The sequence below is a fragment of the Plecotus auritus genome, assembly GCF_963455305.1.
Source record: "Plecotus auritus genome assembly, chromosome: 3".
Lineage (NCBI taxonomy): Eukaryota > Metazoa > Chordata > Mammalia > Chiroptera > Vespertilionidae > Plecotus > Plecotus auritus.
The window spans coordinates 89,689,043-89,704,824 of NC_137772.1; the positions used below are offsets into that span (position 1 = coordinate 89,689,043).

At 38.2% G+C, this 15,782-nt stretch overlaps 1 protein-coding gene across 3 annotated transcripts; it reads left to right on the top strand.

Moving 5' to 3' along the window:
* The first annotated feature begins 1,010 nt into the window (after nucleotides 1-1,010).
* LACC1 (laccase domain containing 1) lies at nucleotides 1,011-14,386 on the top strand. 3 transcript variants are annotated; one of them, XM_080660578.1, is made up of 7 exons: nucleotides 1,011-1,155; nucleotides 2,281-2,889; nucleotides 3,509-3,687; nucleotides 4,437-4,602; nucleotides 7,975-8,200; nucleotides 9,479-9,639; nucleotides 10,510-14,386. In XM_080660578.1, the coding sequence occupies exons 2-6, from the start codon at nucleotides 2,334-2,336 to the stop codon at nucleotides 9,636-9,638; spliced, it is 1,287 nt and encodes a 428-aa protein (XP_080516704.1). In that variant the 5' UTR covers nucleotides 1,011-1,155; nucleotides 2,281-2,333; the 3' UTR covers nucleotide 9,639; nucleotides 10,510-14,386. The 3 variants fall into 3 exon arrangements, with proteins under 3 accessions (XP_080516704.1, XP_080516702.1, XP_080516703.1); XM_080660576.1 differs by lacking the exon at nucleotides 1,011-1,155 and adding an exon at nucleotides 1,384-1,664; XM_080660577.1 differs by lacking the exon at nucleotides 1,011-1,155 and adding an exon at nucleotides 1,400-1,554.
* Nucleotides 14,387-15,782: the final 1,396 nt, after the last annotated feature.

Below are 15,782 nucleotides of genomic sequence, written 5' to 3' on the forward strand. Positions count from 1 at the left end.
ATCTGAGCGACTATAAAATAAAAGGGATCTCTTCCTTCCATCATGTCCAGTTCCACTGAAAATATCCTTTCTCCTACTCTTTACCTTAGCATCCATCTTCCACATAATATGCTTTTAAATTTTTAAAATAAATGAATGTTATACTCCTTGGGGGCTGATAGAGTATGCCAACTTGCACCTTTATCACAATTTTAATGGTTAGTAGCTTCTAATTTCCTATTAGAGGCACATATTTTTATTTTTATTTATTTTAATCCTCACCTGAGGATATGTTTTCATTGATTTTTAGAGAGGAAGGGAGAGGGAGACAGAGAAACATCCACGTGAGACAGAAACACCAATGGGCCGACTGCCCCCCTCCCCGCCCACACCCGACCAGGAATCCAACCCGAGACCTTCAGGGGCAGAGCTGATGCTCCAGCGGGCTAGCGGCAATTTTAAAGGCGAGCTGTGCACCTGTCAGCACCGGGGAAGGAGCGGTGCAGTGCTGGTCCAGGCAAGAACGGCGATGGATCAACTAACTCGTTTCTGAAAATAAAAACAGAAAACAAAACTTCCCTTAGGAGGCCCATGACTTAAACCTTGGACAAAACAAACTGCCAGGTGCTAAGGCCCTGCGTTCTCAGGCCTGGGCTCGGGCGACTACCGGGGTCCCGGCCTACAGCAGGGCAGCGAGCCGTCCGCGCTGGGAGGAAGGGCGGGCGCGGGGAGGGCGGCCCGGCGCCGCGCGGAGTCAGCGCGATGGGATCCGGGACGCCCCGCCAGCGCCCGCCCCCCTCTCCCGCCCGCGCCCCTCTAGCCCCGGCTTCCCACCCGCCGCCCGCCAGGCTCTGGCACGAAGGCCCTTTCGGCGTTCTGGTTCCTGTTCCTCTTCCCTCCATGGGGCCGCGGGGAGCGGACTCGACCGGCCGCCTTCACCCGGAACTGCTGACTCCGCCGCCCGCCGCCCGCCGCCCGCCGCCCGCCGCCCGCCGCCCGCCGCCCGCCGCCTCCCCACTCGCCCCGGCCTCCCTGCCGCTCGCCTGGCCCGGCAGTCCGTCCGCAGACTCCGGGGCCCTAGGCAGGCGGGGTCCGGCAGGGTCCGCGCTGAGGTGGGTGAGGCGGTGCGTGGGCCGCAGCCGTCCCTGCAGGCGCGGAGCCGGACCGAGACTTCAGGTGACTCGCCCGCGGCTTCAGGGTGTCGCTGGGCTGGGCTCGGGATGGGGGGTGGGGGGGTTGGGGTGAGTTGGGGTGGGGTGGGTGGGGGCGGGCCTCACCGCAGGCCGCGGGCGGGGGTGCGAGCCCAGGATTAGTGCGGGAGGCGGGAGGGGCGCGGCCCGCGGAGGGCGTCGTCCGTCTGGAAGTCCCCGCGGGGCGGGACGGGGCGGGACGGGGCGCCGCCGGGAGGGGCGGGCGGGGCGGGTCCGGGCTGGTGGAGACGGCGTCCGGGAGCCCAGCGCGGGACCGCCTGGACCCGCCGGTGACAGACGCGTTCTGTGGAATTTCACCGTCACCCCGCACTTCTTGTAATATTTTCAAAACTGGCGCGGTGCACCCGAGCGGGAGTCCTGTACGGTAGGGAGCGGACGGTAGGAGCGGCGGCGAGAGGAAGCCTGCGGCCCTGGGGGTCACGGAAGCGGGTCCCCAAAGACGGACCGACCGCCTGGGTGGGAGGACGGGCTGAGGTGAGAAAATGCGGGCACGGGAAGAAGTAGGGGAGCAGGTGGAAGCACGTCTCCCACCAATCGCCGTCGCTCTGTGGTAATCGCCATGCCTGGAGTATTGTGTAAACCCTGGAGAGAAATGTACAGGTCATGTCAGCTTTTTATCTCTTAAAAACGCGGTTTTTAAAGTGCAGCTCCGTTTAACACACTGAATGTAAGGCCCCTGTATTTCCTGTGAAGGGATGTGACCTAACATGGCAGTCATGTCAGGATTAACGCTATGTATATCACATACATTGATACCATGTAGTTAAAAAACAGGGCTTTGTCTAAGTCAACAGGTAGATTCCTATTGAAAATTCCCTATATAAAAACAAAAACACAGGAACTGTTGCCTTTCTGGAAAGATGTACACATCCTTTTGGAAATGAATGAAGAAATAGCTTTGCTTTAATTGTAATGATTCTGTTATGACAATTTTCTGACTTTTCTGGGAGGGGTCTAGAGTTAGAATTTTGGTAACATTTTTAGATTAATGCGATTCTTTTTTTTTTCTTTCCCCCAGCCATATATTTCTGTTGTAACTATAAGATTGATCTAATTTTGCATTCTTATTTATGCTAATATTTCTTTACAGGTGATTGGGGGGGGCACAAAAGTCTTTGAAGAGCTTTGTACAGTTACTGAAGGATGTCAGAAGCAGTGTTGATTGATCTATTTGGCTTGACATTGAACTCTCAGAAAAACTATCAGACATTACTGAAGACATTGAATGCCGTGAGATTCCACCATGCAGCCAAGGCCAAGTTCCTTTGCATAATGTGTTGCAGTAACATCAGCTGTGAAAGGAACGGTGATCTTGATACTCATGAATTAGAAACAACCAGTGGATTATCAGCTCTCTTGAGAGAATTTGAGATTGTTAGCAATCCCAGTATGGCTGCCTCTTTGTATACCATTAAACAAAAAATTGATGAAAAAAATCTGAGCAGCATTAAGGTAATTGTACCCATGCACCGGAAGACATTAATGAAGGCTTTTATTGATCAACTCTTCACTGATGTTTACAATTTTGAGTTTGAAGATTTACAGGTAACTTTGAAGGGAGGTCTTTTGAAACAGTCCACTGAGATAAACATGATCACAAATCAAGAACTAGAAACTATACAGAATGAAATAGAAACATATTTGAGAAGTCTGCCAGCACTGAAAGAATTAACCATTATCACATCTCCTTTGATCTCAGGTATATTACACACTATTTGTTGTTTTCACCAGGCATGTGAAAAACCAGTCATTCTTTAGAAGTTGTTCATGTCTTTTTTTCCTTCTTTCTTTTGTAGACTATCTGGGCTTATGTGCTCATTACCATCAATTGAAACATGGGAATGTCATGTGTGGTCTGGTAGTGTTAGGGATAGTCCCTTAAAAGCTATCTACATAGATGAATTTGCTTTATGCAAATTCAGCTTTAAGACAAATCTCCAGGCTTCCTTTAAATGATATGTCCTATTTAGCAATTCTGAAATCTTAACTCATTGTCATCATTACAGAAGAGTGAAATTTAAAACAGTTAATCTTCTTGGTTAAATGATATTTATTATGAGCTATAGACTATTGGGAATAACAAAGACAAATGGGACAGATGATACCCTTTGAAGAGCAATACATCCATAGGAAAGGTAAAACAAACACAAAGCAGTGTATAATAACATACAGAGGTACAAAGTGCTATAAAAATTAGGTGCTAGATAAACAAAAGCAGGCTGAAATGATCAGGGAAAGTCTTACCAAGAGATAGGGTCTGTAATGCTTTATATAACATACTTTTAATCCTTTTAATCTTCATTACTTACCTTCAACAGATATTTTCATACATGGATTTACTACAAGAACAGGTGGGATATCTTACATACCAACTCTCAGCTCATTCAATCTCTTCAGTAGTTCCAAACGAAGAGATCCCCAGGTAGTTGTTCAAGAAAATCTGCGTAGGTTGGGGAATGCTGCAGGATTTAATGTGAAGAAATTTTACAGAATAAAGGTAAAATATGTTTCATATTTTGGAAGATCTGAAGTATATTACTGACTCTGCTAATGATTAATGGATCTTAAACAAGTTATTTAATTTTTGCATCTGGTGTTTTATGTAAAATGTTAGGATACTTCTTACAGTTGATGTTGTTTGATCCGTATACCATGGCCTAAAAATCAATGCTGTGTGTGTGTGTGTGTGTGTGTATTCACCTGGAGCTCCTCACATGTAAAAGTACAGTTAACTCTCAGAGAATATAGTACCACTGCCCTTTTTGATTTAAAAGAAAGGTTCCTGAACTGTGGAAGAGAAAGGCCATTATTTTCTAAGTTAACACCAGGGTACAATTGATGAGATAGTGCTTTGTTTGCTACAGAATTCTAGTTTTAATTGAATCTAGGAAAAGTAAAACTATCATTGACTTGGTAATTAATTTCTTTCAATGAATTAGTTCATTGTGGAAAGTACTACATGTAGAGATTTACCCATCTCTAGTAGGAGGTATTCATGAAGGACAGTATTGAATTTTAACATGTTAAAGTCTGCTTTCCTTTGAATAAAATATGCAGAAATTGTAATACCAAAAGTTAAATGATTATAAATTGGTATTTTACCATATACAGAAGTGATGTATTTAATGAATGCTAGTAATCTTAAACTGGTTATATAATTTTATACAAAATGAATACTTTTAGAAAAGCTTATGGTATAAGAAATCCTACTTTCAAAACATTTTTATTGCACATCTTTGGTATTAGACAGATCATGCCAATGCCGTCTGGGTTATGGGAAGGAAGGAGCCGGAATCTTACGATGGAATCACCACAAATCAGAGAGGAGTCACAATAGCAGCTCTTGGTGCTGACTGTATACCAATAGTTTTTGCAGATCCTGTCAAAAAAGCATGCGGGGTTGCTCACTCTGGTAAGCAAATTTAATTAAGCATTTAGGATTTTACCATTTTTAAAGCACAGGACATATTATAATTTTTTTCTGGTAGGCATAACAGACACATAAACAGTTAATTACTTTACATGGTAATAAGTATAAAGATGGGGTAGGTTCAGCATACTCCTATTATAGAAGCAGATAAAAGCAGTAATTAAGTCAATTTATATGAATCAGAATAGAATTCCCCCCAAAAGTAGTACCTAGGCTGATTCCTGAGGAATTTGTAGAGTTTGGCTAGGTGCCAGTGTTTCTCAGGATGGGTGCTGGGAACATTTTGGGCAAGATAATCTTACATTGCAGATAGTTTGCTTGGCTTTCGAAATTTCCAGTTTTAATAAAAAAAAAAAAAAAAAAAAAAAGCCTTCATGCTTTTCAAACACTCCCCAGAGTGTGACACTGCCACTGAGAAGCCTTGAAGTCTAGACAATGAGGAATAGGAAGGTGGGGCATGTTGCAGAGAGGTGTTCATAAAGATGCAGTAGCATGTGTAAAGGTATGTAGGTTAAAAAAAAAGTGAGAAATATTTGGCAAGTTGAATTTAGCTTAATATGCTAAGAACAAAGGAGGATTTTTAGATTATGTGCTAAGGTTATGGAATTTTATTTTCTGGAGGTGTTTTAAAATACTGTTTTAGGTTATCCAGTGGTTGTATATCTATGTGAAGTGAGGGATGATCTTTTGGATTTCCTTCTATTTGTAAATCTATGACCACTTTGCTTTTTAGGCCATAGTTAAATAAGAAAGTGGCTAAAGTAAAAGAATTAGACCACTAGACATTGCTAAAGTTATTTAAAATTTGAATCTTATTTCCTGGATATAAAAGGGAAATATTATTTGTTACTTTTTAGGCTTTAAAACATTTTTAAAATATCAAAGATAAAGCTGATTAAATGAAACTATTGAAAAAGAACAAAGTTAGAGGTCTCATACTTCCTGATTTCAAAACTTATTATAAAGCTACAGTAATCAAAGCAGAATGGCATAAAGACAGATATATACATCAATAGAATAGAATAGAGAATCCAGAAATAGACCATTTCTTATATGGTCAGTTGATTTTTAACCAGGTATGTAAACTATACAATGGGGAAAGGACAATCTCTTTAACAAATGATGCTGGGAAACTGGATATTCACATGGAAAAAATGGATGGTTATATCTTATAACATATAAAAATTCACTTAAAAGTGGGTCAAAGAAGTAAATGTAGAGCTAAAGCTATAATACTCGAAGAAGAAAACAAGTGTAAATTCTTATGATCTTGGATTAGGCAATGGTTTTTTAGATATGACAATAAAAGCACAGGCAACAAAATTAAAAATAAATTGAATTTCATAAAAATTAAAATTTATCTGCATCAAAGGACACAATCAACAACGTGAAAAGATAGCTCACGGGCTGGGAGAAAGTATTTGCAATTCATATATCTGACAAGTGATTAATATACAGAATATATAAAGAACTACAACTCCACAAAAACAACAGAAAACAACCTACTTAAAATATAGGCAAAGTATTTGAATATACATTTCTTCAAAGACAATATACAAATGACTAACAGCATGTGAAAAGATGCTCAGCATCACAAATAATTAGGAAAATGCAAATCAGAACCATAATGAGATATCACCTCATACCTATTAGGGTGGCTAATATTTTTTAAAAGGAAAATAACTAGTGTTGATGAGGATGTGGATAAATTGGAACCCTAATGCACTACTGGTGAGAATGTAAAATGGTACAATGCTGTGGAAAATGGTATGGTGTTTCTTTAAAAATTTTAAAATAGAATTACCCTATTATCCAGCAGTTCTACCTATGAGTATGTATCCAAAGTAACTGAAAACAGGTTCTCAATAAGATATCTGCACTTCCTTGGTAATAATAGCATTATTCACAATAGCTAAGATGTTGAAGCAACTCAGGTGTCCATTAATGGATTAATAGATAAGCAATGTGTGCTGTATACATAAAATGGAATATTATTCAGCCTTAAAAAAGAAGGAAATCCAGCCCGGCTGGCTGTTGTGCTCAGTGGTTGAGCACATAGACCCATGAACCAGGAGTTGGAGGTTCCATCCCCCACCCCCACCCCCACCCCTGTCAAGGCACATGCCCAGGTTGCTGGCTCAATCCCCAGTAGGGGGTGTGTAGGAGGCAGCCAATCAATGCCTCTCTCTCATCATTGATGTTTCTATCCCTCTCTCCCTCTCCCTTCCTCTCTCTGAAATTAATAATGACATATTAAAAAAAAGAAGGAAATTCTGATGCATGCTACAACATGAATGAACCTTGAGGACATTATGCTAAGTTAAATAAGCCAGTTACAAAAAGAAAAATATTGTATGATTCCACTTACATGAGGTACCTGGAATAGTCAAATTTACAGAAACAGAAAGTAGAAAGGTGGTTGCTAGGGACCAGGGAAGGTGGGAAGGGATATTTATTGTTTAAAACTTGTATATTGTATAGAGTTTCAATTTTGAAGATGAAAAAATTGTGGAGAGTTGTTGCACAACAATGTAAATATGCTTAACACTACTAAGTGTCTCTTTAAATTGGTTAAAATTGTCAATTTTATTTTATTTTTTACAATTTTTAAAAATGAGGGGGGGGAAAGTGAGGGTGGGAGAGAAAGAGAGAAGAATAAGAAGGCATAATGCCAGTGGAAACTAAAAGTACAGGACATTTTTAAAAGGAAGTGGAAGGGACACCTCTCCCCCATTAAATATCTTCTGTATCACGGCTATGTATAGTATACCTCATTTAAAAGCCAGTATTTTAGTTAGTTAAGTGATAGCTCAATTTTGTGATTCATTTACTATTTCTGGATTTGGAAAAAAATACAGACTGATTGTGCTTATTTTTAACTTAGATAAAAATTAAGGTAAAATTGCTCTGCCTGGTGTAGCTCAGTTGATTGGAGCGTTGTCCCTTATCAAACGGTCTAACAGGGGTCCTCAAATTTTTTAAACAGGGGGCCAGTTCACTGTCCCTCAGACCGTCGGAGGGCCGGACTATAGTTTAAAAAAAAAACTATGAACAAATTCCTGTGCGCACTGCGGGCCCGGGAGTAGTCGGCTGCTAAGCAGGACAGGCAGCGGCACCCAGCGGGCCGGATAAATGTCCTTGGCGGGCCGCATGTGGCCCGTGGGCCGTAGTTTGAGGACCCCTGGCTAGGGTTTGATTCCCAGTCAGGCCAATTGATGTTTCTCTCTCTCCCTCTCCCTTCCTCTCTCTCTCAAATAAATAAATAACATATCTTCAGATGAGGATTAAAAAAAATTAAAGTGAAATTTTGTTATGTTTTAACTGTCCTTATCTCTTTTTCTTCCTGTTTACCAGGTTGGAAAGGTACTTTGCTAGGTGTTGCTATGGCTACCGTGAATGCTATGATAGCAGAATACAGTTGCAGTTTGGAAGATATTATTGTCATACTGGGACCTTCAGTAGGACCTTGCTGTTTTACTCTTCCAAGGGAATCTGCAAATGCATTTCATAATATTGATCCTGAATGTGTGCGGTTATTTGACTCACCAAATCCTTATGTTGACATTCGTAAAGCCACCAGGTATGTTTGATTTCATTCCAGAACTGCAAGTTTTCAATGAAAATTAATTTAGAGAACAATTAGTAATTCCAAGAAAAATTCATTTGGCAGATATTGAAATAGCTGACAAATACGTGTGCACAAAAAACTAATTTAAATATGAAATATGTTCTCATCTAAGTTTTAATAACAGACATTTTCCTGGCTGGTATCTCTTTGATTTAAAGGGGAGGTTAAACTTTATAGAGAAAAGTTGGAATGTGTTTTATTTCATAGTTATTCCTCAGCTAAATTCTCCTAAATATAATTAACTATCAGGAAACTGATATTTTAAAATTCTTTGTATTCTCTAACTAGAGGAATATACATCGCAGCAAAAATATTAGATATAATAAACACATAGTCACTTTCAAGTTTTTTTATGGCCCCTTAACATTTTTGAATTTATGAAGTTTTGCTATTGAATAGCTGTTAAAATTATTTGTCTTTTCTACAAAGGAAAATTGATATCTGATTTGAATCATGTTTCTATTTTACTCAGCTAAACCTTGCCTAGGTTCTGTCTCATTTAGCACATTAGCAGAGAGTATTGAAATATGCTCTTAAATGTTACTTGCAGAATAAGTATCACTAATTGATAGTCATATTTCATATCATAAAGTCTTATGGAGAAGCAAATTTTCTGTGAAAAAATTGGTAATAGGATAAAGAAGATAGGAGGGTCAAATGACTTAAAGGCATGCTCTGTCTGAATCAAAGGAATCTTGTCTACAAATACCCTGGTAACTTTTTTTTTTAAATATATTTTATTGGTTTTTTTTATAGAGAGGAAGGGAGAGGGATAGAGAGTTAGAAACATCGATCAGCTGCCTCCTCCACACCCCCTACTGGGGTTGTGCCCACAACCAAGGTACATGCCCTTGACTGGAATTGAACCTGGGACCCTTCAGTTCGCAGGCGGATGCTCTATCCACTGAGCCAAACTGGTCAGGGCTACCCTGGTAACTTTAAAGTTTCTTCTAAAATAAGAACTTGATTTTTATTACGAAATTCTGTACCCAGATTATATCTGCAGTACAATAAGAAAGATTCTATAGTTCACATATGAATGTAGGTGACAAATGGTGATAAAATCTACCATTTCCTGACTAGTCCATGTTCTGTAACTGAATAATAGTTTGCATTGTTCCAAGCATATCTTTCCCAGAATTCTTTTATATCAATATCCATACTTATTGCATATTGCTTTGGCTTTTCGTAAAATAAACTTGCTATCTTTTGAAAAATCTTTATCCTAAGGATTCTTCTAGAACAAGGAGGAATTCTACCACAGAATATCCAGGACCAGATGCAAGATCTCAACCTCTGTACATCCTGCCATCCTGAGAAGTTCTTCTCCCATATCCGCGATGGCCTTAATTTTGGTACACAGATTGGCTTCATATCAATTAGAGAATGAGGTACAGTATCTTCTTTTTCCCCTCTTCCCACTTCTTCTCTCCCTCTACCCTCTCTACTTCTTTTCCTCCTCTTATTTTAAAAAATTATTATATTTAACTTTAAGCCTTTATTCCTTTTTTTTTTTTTTTTTAAATATATTTTATTGATATTTCACAGAGAGGAAGGGAGAGGGATAGAGAGCTAGAAACATCGATGAGAGAGAGAAACATCAATCAGCTGCCTCCTGCACACCACCTACTGGGGATGTGCCCGCAACCAAGGTACATGCCCTTGACCGGAATCGAACCTGGGACCCTTGAGTCCCCAGGCCGACGCTCTATCCACGGAGCCAAACCGGTTTCGGCAAGCCTTTATTCCTATAGGAAGAATTAAGTTTCTGCTTTTTAGTAAAACAGCAGTGGTAGAAAATATGCTTTTCAGTGGAATACTCAAATATAAAGAGCGGCCACTACTTTTCCTAGTTAGTGAAAAATAATCAAGTAGGCATATGTTAAAGATATTGAAATAAGATAATTTATTCTTTAAAAAATATTTTGCATGTATGCCCTTTATCTCTCCTATCTAGTTGACATCTGTACATTTCTAATCATAACATCCCTTTTAAAAAAATAAATTTGGGGGCAATATTGGTTAATAACATTATATGTTTCAGGTATACACCTTTGTAATACATGGAATGTATATTCCATTGTGTGCTCACCACCCAAAGTCTGGTTTCCTTCTGTCACCGTGTATTTGACACTCTTTACCCTCTTAATCCTCCCCCCAATCCCCTTCCCCTTTGATAACCACCATAGTGTTGGGTGTGTCTATGAGTTCATCTGTTTGCTGTTCCTTTTTTTTAAAATATATTTTTTTATTGATTTCAGAGAGCAAGGAGAGGAAGAGAGAGAGAGAACAATGATGACTGGGAATCGTTGATTGGCTGCCTCCTGCACGCCCCCTACTGGGGACCGAGCCCGCAACCCAGGCATGTGTCCCCGACCAGAATCAAACCAGGAACCCTTCAGTCCACAGGCGGACGCTCCATCCAAACCGACCAGGGCTGCTTGTTACTTTTTATTCTATATTTCACATATCACTGAAATCATATGGTTCTTATCTTTTTCCATCTGACTTATTTCACTTAGCATTATACTCTCAAGATTCTTCCATATTGTTTCAAATGGCAATATTTCATATTTTTTATGGCTGTGTATATTGATCATATCTTCTTTATCTAATCATTGGTTGAAGGACACTTAGGTTATTTCCATGTCTTGGCTATTGAGAATGGTGCTGCAGTGAACACAGGGGTACACATATCTTTACATATAAGTATTTTCAAGTTTTTCAGGTAAATACCCAAAAGAGGGCTTGCTGGGTCATAACATCTTTGTACCTTTTTTAATGTTGTTTTTTGTTTTTGTTTTTTTAGTTTTGAGAAGGAAACTTTGCATAAGTATTCTAAAGTCTAGAATAATAAATTCTCACATATACAAACTAGCTTGGTTTTCAGCTAGACTTTTTCTAACTGATTATCTACAGCAGGAGTTGGCCAATTATCTCTAAAGGGCCAGAAAGAAATATTTTAGGCTTTGCGAAACATACAACCTTTGTCTGAACTACTCAACTTTGCAGAATAAAAGCAGACAGGAACAATACAGAAACAAATGAGTATGGCTGTGTTTTAATAAAACTTTATTTACAAAAAAGTAGGTTAGGAGCCAGGTTTGGCCCACAGACTATAGTTTGCTGACACCTGATCTACAGTCATAGAGCAATATTGAATGCAATTTCAACATATTATCAATTATTAGATTTTTTAAAGAGTTATAAAAAATATTTCATGACCGTGATTTAACACTGACCCTTTAGCATAGATCTATTTTTCCTTAAAGTTACTTTTAATTGAATTAATCTTTTTAGTCTTCAACATGTCTTTAACCCTTTAACATACAAAAGAGTTTAACAAACTAAATAATTCTTACTTTGATATTCTAGTAGTATTAGTAAGGATCTCATATTTGATTTCTATTTATTTTTATAGATACTTGACTGGATTTTTAGGTAACTATTTCCTGCCTGACTGCAAGAGAGAAATTTAGTTGTTTGATTTACTTAGCACCAAAAGGATTACAATGGAAAATTCATGTTTAGGGTAAATGTTCACTATTATCCAAAGTCCAATGATTTTCATTTGATTCTAACAATAACTGACAAAATAATCAGTGGGATGTGGTTTATACATTTTATATAGGTAAGGATTATTCTTAAAGTTTGTTACTCTGTTTGTTACATAAATCAAGACCATGTCTGTTCAGTTCAGTATTTATTGGGTACCCTCTCTCAGTCTTTGTGTGAAGCTTGGGTGAAATCAAAATAAGACTTTTTCCTTTTGAGTATAATACTGTGGAGGAGATAAAAACTTCTAACACTTAAATTTAATTTTAATAGCAGTAAGAAAAGTACAGAAGAAGGAAGGATTAATACTACCTTGAAGGCAAGATAGAGAAGATGTTGCAGAGAAAATGACAGATTACATGGGCCTGAAAAATATACAGGCTTTTGACAAATGAAAACAACCATAACAGATTAAGGGAATACCATGAACTAGGACATGAAACTGAAAGTTTATAACATGTTCTAGAAAGAGAAGGATGTGGACAGAAATTACTGGCAAAATAGGTTAGAAAGATTATTTAGGATCTCAAAGGCCATGTCAAAGAGTTTAGAGTTTATTTCCAGGGAAGGAGTAGGCATAAAAATGTAAGGGAGTGTTTTAATATCCTTAGCATTACATTGAGAAAGGTTGATAACTTTCTAATTTTTCACTGGGCATTATTTTGTTTGAAGTTTACAAATTTACAGAATATTTTACTTTATGTATGAAAATATTCAAAAGCCAAATAAAAATTGTTTGATTACCTATGATTTGGGATTATCTGTACCAAAGCATATAGTGAAAAGTTGTCTTCTTCGGTTTTATTCAGTGAAAAGTATGGATTCAGTAACTCAGAAACAAAATGGCTAGGTTCTAAGTAATCATATCGTATTGCCTCTACAAGATCTCTATCACTCTTAAGCATTTGTATATAGGTTTCTGGGACATTTAGTCTGCAACCACATTGATAATTTTTTAAATTATTTTATTTTTTTAAATCCTCACCCAAGGATATGTTTTTTTATTGATTTTAGAGAGAAAGGAGGGAGAGGGAGAGAGAAACATCAATGTGAGAGAGAAAGTCGATCTGTTGCACCCCAACCGGGGATGGAACCTGAAACCTGGGTATGTGCCCTGATCAGGAATTGACCCTAGGACCTTTCAGTATATAGGACGATACTCTGACCAGTTGAGCCACAGGGGCCAGGGCCACAGTGATAATTTTTAATAAGTCTTATTTTGTTTTCAATCTAAGCACTTAACTTTGCATAGGACATATCAGTTGTAGTTTTATTAAGAAGAGAAATTAATTTTAGAAATCAAACAAGAGTTCATGATATGATTTTTGGAGGTACTAATTACCAAACTAAAAGTTACTTAATTGTAATTTTAAATTATGAAGAGTAGCACAATGACTAAATATGCTATACTCCATTGCTTTGTAAAACATGAAAAAAAAATGATCTTTCTACTAGAAGTAGTATTTCTACAAGTAGCTATGCTCTTTTTTAATATATAAAGTTAATTTACTAGTACAGGAAAAAAGGAGGGCATTTAATGTTAATGTTTTGCTCTTAATTTAGATGTAATATATTATAGTTCAAGTAGATAAAAGCATTTAGGAACCCTAACCCCCCCCCCTGGATTTCACTTCTTACAGAATCTCCAGTAACTGCTTTTCCGTAAGTAGACTTTTTTGGGGAGGGTGGAGTCGGGGTATGTGCTCTGATCAGGAATTGACCCTAGGACAATTCCTGATCAGGGCACATAAAGATGTAAAGAAACTTACTCTGTATTACATGACAAAAACATAAATAATACCCATGGATTCAGAAGCTGGAAGATTAGATGACAGTGGCATCTGAATTATATCATTTTATATCTCAAAGTGGGATTTGGTATTTGTTTTCACTAGATTGTCCATTGTACTTTCACTAGTATATCCATTTTACTTTTTATGTGAACTCTGAGAATGCCACCAACCTATGAAAATCCACCACTTTAAAGAAAACACTGCTCAGTTATCTGTGTGTTTGTATGTGTGTGCTAAATGGTAAACAAGAAATATGTATCTGCCATGTATGATCTATATATAGTCTCTTGCTCTAGCTGATATAAATTCACACAAACATTAGATGCAATAGGAATATAGATTTTTCTCTATTGTGCAGTAAAAATGGAAAATGTGGTCCATATGCCTACTGTATATATGTATAACTCTGGCCTAGAGCATGTATTTCCACTGTAGGTCGTGTTTCTAAACTTGTGATTTCAAAGACTGCAGAACTGTTGTAAGCAATGCCATTGTTCTGTGCTAAGTCATTGCTTAATGAAAAGAAATGAAGTCTGCCAGTACTTTTTTCCTAATACATTTAGTCTGGACTCACGATCACATGTCAATTGTGTGGAGACGAACTCTTTATACTCTCCTTAGATGTATTTTCTTTGTAGAGAAAGAAAACACGCATTCCCTGTGTGTTTGTGCCAAATGCCTGAGGTAACTATGTTTTCTCTGTATCTGTGTAAAGGTTTTTTTGTTTTATTTAATTCGCAGGCTGGGGTGTCCAGTTACTGTATTTTATTAAACAATTACAATTTCCAGCAAACTCTCTAGTTCAAAATACCACATGGCTTTCTAACAACAGCAAAAGAATACTCTCATTTCATGGGAAGCATTTGTAGAAAATAAGTTCATTCCTGGTGACAATTGGGTTTTGAGTTTTTAATATCCTCATTTTTCTTAGTTTTTAGTTTTGCATCACACATTGCTTTAGTTTACATCTTACCAGTACTTCCATATTCTTTTAATTTCCTTAAGCATGTATTTAGTGTTATATTTTCTTATCCACCTCCCCAACATCCTTGTTTTCATAATTGATACTTCACAAGTTAACTTAATTCTTTTGAGTTTTCTACTTTTAAATATGTATTCAGACTTGGTTATAGAATTGCTTGTTAGATATGTCCTATGAGCCTCTCAAATACAACCTCCTACAAACTCAGTTCATCATTTCTCTCCAAAACCTGTTCTCCTCTGGTGTACTATCTCAGATAATGAAATTATTCATGCAGTGGCCCCTCCAAAAACCCTAGAGTGTTTCTGAATGCCTCCCTTTTCTCCCTTCCCTTCCCTCACTACTATCTGTCCCTGTGTCTCTATCTCAACTCCCACAGACATTCAGATCATCACCTCTCACCTGCCTCACTGGAGCAGCCTTCTGATAGTCCTTCTTTGAATCCAAAATACAAATCTGGTCATATTACATACCTCAAAATTATTTTGTCTTTTTAACTTTCCTAGATAAAGACCTCACTAAAGTTTAAAACTGCTGTCACGATCTCACCCTGCTTACCTCTTCAACTTCCACCACTCCTCACACAATACCATATATTCCAGCCATTCTGTACTTTTTTTCATTTCCTAGAATATGCCATTAAGCTAGGTCAGATCACAGAAGTGGGTGTACTTTATTCAAAGACTGATTAGAACTCAAATTGGATTCAAGGCTACTTTCACTTAGGCTTTCTACTAAATTAGCAAATAACGAGTATCAAGGACATATACAATATATACATCTGAGTGAATGAATACAGCACTAGTGTCCCTTAAGTTCCTCATGGAGATATAACCAAAGTTACATTATAAATGTAGTATATGCACAGTGAGTAGTATGTCAGGCCATATAAGGAAGCGCAGTAGCTTTTCCATTAGGCAGGGCGAGGGGCCATGTCAATGCAAAGCTCTACATTCTACCACATAGGGTAAGTTTTGCTGTATCTAAAAACATGAACAAATATTTTTTCTGTGTCATTGGGTCCACAGCAGATCTTGTCATGATCTTCCGCAACCATGTTTACTCTTGCCTCCTGGTTTCATACCTAATGCTGGTTCTGGATGCACAACAATTCTCAATCCCACTTCTCTTGAATAACTTAATAACCATCCTTTAAGGCTTGGATCAGGGGTCACCTCTTCAGAACAACCTCTTGGTGGTTTGT